Source organism: Monodelphis domestica, chromosome 2 (genome assembly GCF_027887165.1).
Source record: "Monodelphis domestica isolate mMonDom1 chromosome 2, mMonDom1.pri, whole genome shotgun sequence".
NCBI lineage: Eukaryota > Metazoa > Chordata > Mammalia > Didelphimorphia > Didelphidae > Monodelphis > Monodelphis domestica.
In genome coordinates, this window is record NC_077228.1 from 421482976 (window position 1) to 421491545 (window position 8570).

An 8570-nucleotide genomic window follows, 5' to 3' on the forward strand; every position below is an offset into this window, starting at 1 on the left:
CTACCTTCCAATGATCTCTGGGAAGCAATGTGGTTCAATGGAAAGAGCATTGACTGTGGAATCAAAAGACCTGGGTTTGAATCCTCCCTCTAATGTTTACTCCTTGTACAACCTTATGAAAATTACTTAACCTCTCTAGGGTTCAATTTTCTCATCTTTATTATGTGAGATTTAGACTATAAGTCCCCTGAGGTCCCATCTAGTACTAGTTTTATGATTATACAATCTCATGATTAATTCTTTGGAAATAACTAGCAATCAGACAAATTTAACATTTAATTCTTAAGTCTTTATGTATTATTCTTAATTTGACCCACATAAAGAACTCAGTACAGTTATCATGGGAGTTGTTAGTTCTTCCTTTACCCCTTTTCACAGATTACTTTAATTCTTTTTTGATAATTTGTTAATTGTAGAATTATACCTATCATTTTTTATGCTTTTAGAAGCACTTAAAATTATTACTACAATAGAACTTAAATCTATCCTAAAAATATTCTATATCTACACCATCCAGGATAAATAATAATTTATTTTTCCTTTTCAACCTTTATGTTAATCAAAAACAACTGATTTGCTCTCTATTTCATATATATATATATATATATATATATATATCCAGTAGAATTTTGTACAGATTAGGCACTGAATAAACAAATAAAATTTCAAATTTTTCCACGTTCTCAACACCTGCATTTTAAATATTTAATATTCTTGGGGGCAGCTGGGTGGTTCAGTGGATGGAGAGCCAAGCCCAGAGACAGGAGGTCCTGGGTTCAAATCTGAACTCGGACACTTCCTAATTGTGTGACCCTGGGCAATACACTTGACCCCAATTACCTAACCCTTACCACTCTTCTGCCTTAGAACCAATACACAGTATTGATTCTAAGATGGAAGGTAAGGTTTTAAAAAAATTTTAAATATATAGTATATTCTTTTTATTTTGTGCTATACAATAAAAATCAATGTAAATATCATTGATTTGATGTTTATATAACTTAGAAGAGAGTAGTTTTTTTTAAAGAAACACATCAGTTTTTTAATTCTCTAAATTATTGGTTTTTTTTAAAGAAGTGCTATTTTGCTTTTGTTAAAATGTTTCAAAACACATGTATAACTGTAACTAGGTTGATAAAAGATAAGTTAGTACAGTTCCTTATAAAGATGGATTTTAATGAATGAGCTCATGTTAAGGATGGGGTAGATGTGACTTGTGCTTGTGTTGAAATAATTTCCTTGCTTCTGAAATTCCTTCCTAGTCTATCATTGAATAACTACTATGGTAATTATTTTTCTGTGAAAATATTCTTGAAATCTTTCTAGAGGTATTTCTAAAACAACTTAAGTATTTTAATTATTTCCTCAAAAATCCTATTTACCCATTTTACTTAGTAAACTTTTTTTTAAAACCAAGATTGGTCTGTCAAATCCCAATTTCCCACATAATGGAGTTCTAATTAATGAGGTTTTACTTTATTGCCTAAATAGCAAACTGTTGACTATTTGTTTTCCTTGTAACCAGATTCAACATAATTTGTAACCATTAGGATTCCTGGATTGGGTAAGAGGCTGAGCTGGAAGACTTCTAAGATTCCTTCCAACTTGAAGGTTCTGTGATCCCATAAGATAATAGGAAGGTAAAGGTGGTAGTGAGATCATAAACCCCTTTTGACAGGTTAATGATTGTTTTAAGGTTAGGATCTTAGGTCACAGGATTCGAGATCATGAAGTTTATAACTAGTCAGGGCTTGACTATCATCCAGTCCAGCCCCTCATTTGGTACATGAGGACCCTGAAGTTCAGAGATATTAAATAAAGTCACTTCACCTTGAGGAGGATACAAAAATAAGTTCACAGAGCTAAGATTCAAACCCAGGCTCTCAGACTTCAATGTTTTGTTTTGTTTTTTCCATTATACCACCTTCTTTTGGTTTCTCTTTTCTCAAAAAAGTTTAAGGAACTTTTTCTGGACCTGTTCTTTGCCATTATCACATTTTTACCTTGTTCTTTACTGATCTGTGTACATACCTAACTTACCTTTCCATTAGATTGTAAAGTCATTGAGGGCAAGGACTGTGTTGTTTTGCATCTTGATATCCCACAGGCATCATACAATGCCTTAGATGTGGTAGGCACAACAAATATTTATTAAGTGAGCTTAACTATATTATTCATTTGCCTACAGATCATCTAGTTGTAATCTTTTCTTTCCAAAAAGATTGTTTGTTTTTTGCCATTAAGTTATAATCTTCTTTAAGGTAAGAACTATGTCTTCCACTTCTATATTTTCCACAGCACTTACAATAACCATAAACACCCAATAAATGTTAATTGTGAGAGGAATGAATACTATCAGAAAAACATCTTATACATTATCAGAAATGGTATTAGAAAAGTCTTTAAAATTAATATATGAGTGAAACTTTGCTGCTATTACAGTTTTAGAAAATCTGAAATCCAATAGGATATGCAACTCTTTTCACCATGGGATTTTGTTATGTAAATGTAAGTTGACCATATTTATGAAAATTCAGATAAAAAGTAAACTATATTTGAAGTTCCAATTCCACAAACTGTTCTTCACAGCTTATTTATACATGCTCTAGCCTCTTACCAACTCCCTCTTTCACTTTATCATACACTGCTCCCCTATTCAAATCTATATTTTGTTTTAGGCAAACTGTTCTATGCCTTATACAAACATTTCTGACAGGCTCAAGCCCGTGACTCTTGAAATGTCCTCCTCTTTCCTCTTTCTTTCTGTTAATTTAAGTCACACTCTTTGAATGCTTACTTCAAACCCTCAATTACAAAGTCTTCCTTGACTTCTTATAGTTTTCAGTGAACAGTCCTTTTCCTCTTACACTCAGAATCTGGTCAAACTAGCCTCCTCTCTTTTCCTTACACATGACCCTCTGTCTCCTGGCCTTGTATTGACTGTTTCTTATATCTAAAATGCACTCTCTTCACTTCTCCTCCTTTAAAATGGAGTTCAGACACAATCTTCTGTATGAAGGCTTTCCTAATGGTCCCAAGTGCCATTAGTGCTCCCTCCTAACAACCTTGTATTTAACCCCTTGGTCTATATTTATGTTTATATGTACATACATACATATATATATATATTTATGCTGAAAAGCATATTTTACATGCACTTATCATTTCCATTAGCATGCAAGCTCCTTTGCACCCAGGGATTGGGCCATTCTCTCTTTGTATCTTCACTTGCCCAGCATAGGCACTTAATAACTATTGTCAATTGATCCATCATTTTTGGAACTTAATATATGCTGCCTTGTATAATTGTTCATTCTTTTATGCCCATATCTTTTCTCCAGTGAGATTATAAATCTTTTGAAGGTAAAGGACTTGTCACAATTTTTTCATATCTTCAGCACCTAGCAATGTTTTTGATGAGGAGCACATTGTATTTTGTTTTTGCCTGTCAGAAGATGACCGCACCAAATAATTCTTCTTATGGTTTTCCACAGTCTCTCCAGTGTCAGCCTACCATTAGCTAAGATAATTCCAATAATAAATGGACAGATCCATTCAGTTTGCAGTGAGACTCCTAGTCACTTTGTTCAGGTAAGAAGCATCATTTTCTTGGCACCATAAAATACAAATTTATAGTAGTTTAGGGTTGTTACCACTGGTATTATTCATATATCTGAACTGTCTTTATCTCATGCAGTATAATATGTTTTTAAAAGCCATAAAACAGTGAAAGGTAGGATGTTCCTTTTAGGTCAGAACATATTCTGGGTAATTTGTGAAACGAGTGAATTTCATGATATTTCTGTAAGACATGCCTATTGGATTGCAGATTGGATTAGATGTACCATAATGAACCATGGAATTCATATAATTATTGGAAAAGATCATTAGCAATTAACATTACATATGTAACATTCATATGTAACTTTTACTATTTACACAAGGCTTTCCTCACAGTACTTCTGGTCTAACAAAATTAATATTAGTGTCCATATTTAAGGAAAATTGCCTAAATATGCACTAAATTCCTCCAAGGCAGGACTCTCAACTTAGAATCTATGAACTTGGTATTTTGGTTTTTCATTTTCATTGCATTTTCATTACTATATTTCAATACAACTGATTCCCTTGATGATCTATGTATTTTATTTTTGCATTTAAAAACATATTCTAAAAAGAAATGCATGACCAAACAAAAAAAAGAGTTTAAGAAATCCAATCTAAAATAACCCAATGATTTCTAGGGTTTTAATCTATCCTCTTTTTTTTAAACTATGATTTCTATAGGTTAGTATATAAAATAATTTCTTTTTTTTCTTTTATTTACTTACTTGATTCATTTTATTGTTATTTTTATTTCTATTTGTTTTAAATTTTAAGTTTTCTTCAATGGTTACATGATTCTCGGTGTCTCCCTCCACTCTACCCTCCCACAATTGACAAGTAGTTTCACTGGGTTACACATATGTCATCACTCAAATACTATTTCCATATTATTCATTTTTGTAATCTTTTTGAAACAAAAACCCCAAATCATATACACACATAACCAAGTGACAAATCATATTTCCTTCTGGATTTCTATTCCTGTAGTTCTTTCTCCAGATGTGAATAGCACTCTTTCTCATAAGTCCCTCTGGATTGTCCTGGATCATTGCATTGTTCTTGATAACAAAGTTAGTTACCTTTGATCATCCCAAAAGGTTTCAGTTTCTGACAATGTTCTCCTGGTTCTGCTTATTTCACTCTGCATCAGTTCATGGAGGTTTTCCCAGTTTTTATAGAAATCAAGCAGTTCATCATTCCTTAAGCACAATGAGTATTCCATCACCATCATATATCACAATTTGTTCAACCATTTCCCCATCTAAGGGGCAACCCCTCATTTTCCCATTTTTTTGCCACCACAAAAAGCTCAGCTATATATATTTTTTAATTTTATTTTATTTAGTGAATTTAGAACATTATTCCACTGGGTATTACATGTATCCTTGATCAGAACCTATTTCCATGTTGTTGATGTTTGCACTAGGATGTTCATTTAGAGTCTATACCCCCAATCATATCCCCAGTCATATCCCCCTTGACCCTTGTAATCAAGCAGTTCATCACAATCTGAATGTGGATAGTGTTCTTTCTCATTCAGCTATATATTTTTTACAAACAGTACCTTTCTCATTTTTTAAAATCTCTTTGGGATTCAAACTCAGTTGTGGTATGAAATACATTCTTTTAGAGCCCTTTGGGTATAATTCCAAATTGCCTTCCAAAAATGGTTGGATCAATTCACAACTCCACCAACAAAGCATTAGTGTCCCAATTTTGCCACATCCTCTCCAACATTTATTACTTTCCTTTACTGTCATATTGGCCAATTTAATAGGTAGGTACCTCAGGGTTGTTTTGATTTGCATTTCTCTAATCAGGAAGGATTTAGAGCGTTTTTTCATATGAATATTGATAGTTCTGATTTCTTCATCTGAAAACTGCCTATTTATATCCCTTGATCGTTTGTCAGTTGGGGAATGATTTCTTATAAATTTGACTTAGTTCTTTGTATTTTTGAGAAATTAGGCCTTTGTTAGAGAATTTTGTTATAAAAATTTTTACCCATTTTGTTGCTTCCCTTCTAATTTTGGTTGCATTGGTTTTGTTTGCACAAAAACTGTTATTTCTAAAATACCAAAACATTTTTGAAAGGGATTACTAGAAATGACTGAAAATAAAATGAAGGCTTTAGCTATGTAGTTTATAATCTCTTAATATGGGATGATTTTTTTTTCTTGTGAAGTTTTTAACTCTGAAAGATTTATTAATTTACTGCAAAATCAAGCCATATGAATTTTAGCAGCCAGTCCTACGTTAAAGAAATGGTGAGGGGGCAGCTGAGTGGATCAATGGATTGAGAGCCAGCCTAGAGATAGGAAGGCCTCTGTTCAAATCTGGCCTCAGACACTTCCCAGCTGTGTGACCCTAGGCAAGTCACTTAACCCCTGTTGCCTAGCCCTTACTGCTCTTCTGCCTCAGACCAATTGATTTTAAGATGGAAAATAAGGGTTTAAAAAAAAAGAAAGAAAAGGAGAAAAATCACAAGAATATATTTTATGTTATTATGGAGCAAAAATGGACATAGAAAAATGAATATAAAGATTACAAATGATTGAAATGAGAAATAACTAGCATTTCTTTATATTAGCAATTTAATGTTGAAAAAGATTACTCTCAAATAATTTCAGATATTTCAAGAAGTCAGTTTTACAGATAGCTCAAAACCCAATTATGCCATTTTAAAATCAATTTACTGAAAATTCATTTAAATTTTATGAGTGTATTTTCCTAAACAGCTGTTAGTGTTTTATATAAATTGAGTAATATTTTAACACTGAATTGTCATCTCTATTAGGACCTATTGATGATGGAACAAGTAAAAGACTTTGCTGCTAATGTATATGAAGCTTTTAGTACCCCTCAGCAACTGGAGAAGTAATTCTCTTCTTCAAGATAAACCCCACTGAAGTCCACTTGAGTGGACAACAGACACATACTGCATACAGATCAAGTATTTACGGTGCAATGATTTGTTACAGAAATTCCAATTAATATTGTTAATCAAAATATTATTTCATAATGTAATAGAATTATTTGGCCTGTTTAAAGTGTTCATTTAAAAAAAATCATCCAACTGCACCAGTTGTTGACATATCTGTGTGGTTATTGTACACACAGTAGAAATATCACATTTGTATCCTTTCACCATTAATTTCCTTTTAAAATTGCTCTTATTAAGAGTTGAGTATACCATGGTTCTTAGTATCAAATCTACTAAACAACTAGTTTAGTTATTTTTATATGCAAAATACAGTATACTTTAATGTTAATTCCAAGGAATATCTATTGGGAAAATAAATGATGGGCTTAGGGAATGGTGGAGTCAAGAAAATTTGCTATTTAATTTTTTTTAACAGTGTGCAGGCTTTAATATGCAGGAATGGGTCAAACTTTTTCCCCCAAGTTACTATTTAAAAAGGTAAACTACTCATCCTCAAAAAATGCACTGGTAGAGGACTTTTTTCCTTTATATAAAAATCAGTGAATTTTAGCTATTTATCAGATATACCTGACCAAGATGTGAGGTATTCTCTATCAAGCCTTAGAAAATTATATTGAATTAGAGGTTAAAATTGTGTTGATGCTGTTTACTAACAGCTTTTGTTTTTACACAATTGTTGTGAATTTGTTTGTAAATATTCTTATTAATTTACTTTGTATTGATTTTTGAGCCCAGTGAATGTCTGTATTGCAATAAAGTATTTTAATGTAAAATGTGGTTTGTTTTGAGTTTTTTAGCCTCCTTAATATTCTTATTCTAAAGATTTCTTGTTCAATTCTATGAACAGAATTGCTTTGGGAAGCCAATTTAAGCTCAATTTAGCTTCCTTTTGACTGGCAGTCTGATCAATATATTTTCCTAACTTGGTGGTAGGATGAGTAAGACTGGAAGACTTCAGTTCAGATGCCATCTCAAATATTTACTATGAATGACCTTAGGCAAATCACATAATCTCTTCAGCCTCTTTCCTCATCTGTAAAATGGGGTAACAAAGGAACTGATCTCACAATATTGTTGAAGAAGATAAATGAAATAGCATATATAATGCTTTACAAACTTTTAAATGTTTTATAGTCTCCAAAATTGTTAGTGCATGTAAGAATTAAAAATTAATGTTTTGACTAAAATATATGAAGATTATAAATAATAATGGCGGTTGCTGATTCAAAATATTATTGGTCAAAGTCGAAATGACTTTTAATAGCTTTTATTTACAAAAGACATGGAAAGAGTAAAAGCAGAGAAATACAAAAGGGTAGAGAAGACATTAGCCTATCTAACTAAATATTGTTTGGGTGCTCAACTCAGATAGGACTTGTTGACCTTCAAATGGAATTAAACTCTCTCCAAAAGACAGAAAGGGAAAGCCAGCTATCTACTCACCCAACTTCCCTCCAAGGGACAGGTCAAGATGATGACTCAAGCTGAAGGTGACTCCTGAGGCTTACTCTTCCTTGAGGCGACCTTCTTCTTGAAGCTTCCTTCTAACTTCAACTCTTTCTTGAAGCTGGCTTCTTTCTTGGAGTTGACTTCCTTAGCCCCAGAAATTCAGGGCCTTTTTTTTTTTTGGCTTCTTGTCCTTTCCCCTTTTCACAAGGGCTAATCACAGTTTCCAAATTGCACAGCATTAACCAGGGGGCAGTGTTTGTGGGAACCAGTTCTCACCTTCTGGGGAGATGAATACTCATCAAAAGGGTTCACAGATTCTTGACTGACTGAGGTATGAATTCTCATTTCCTGACTGATAGAGTTGAAAGAGGGCAGAGCTCCTCCACCTTGTGCTAAGTAGGGTATTCAAACTTTTGTTGATTCAATTCAAAAGTAGACAAAGGGGAGTTAATCCTGTCTTCACAATCCAGTGAGGTACTAAGTAGGAATACTTGAGTCATTGTTAACCAAAGTGTTAACTCAAAATACACAAAGGGAATAAAGGATTTCCTCTCAAAAGTGTAAACTCAGA

At 32.8% G+C, this 8570-nt stretch overlaps 1 protein-coding gene across 1 annotated transcript in view; it reads left to right on the forward strand.

Moving 5' to 3' along the window:
• The window catches only part of PEX3 (peroxisomal biogenesis factor 3), a 66959-nt gene extending 59636 nt beyond the window's left edge, over positions 1-7323 (forward strand). The window contains exons 11-12 of the mRNA XM_001370528.5: positions 3495-3591; positions 6404-7323. Of these exons, the coding sequence (XP_001370565.1) occupies positions 3495-3591; positions 6404-6487 (181 nt within the window). The 3' untranslated portion in view covers positions 6488-7323. The remainder of the gene's footprint in view (positions 1-3494; positions 3592-6403) is intronic.
• Positions 7324-8570: the final 1247 nt, after the last annotated feature.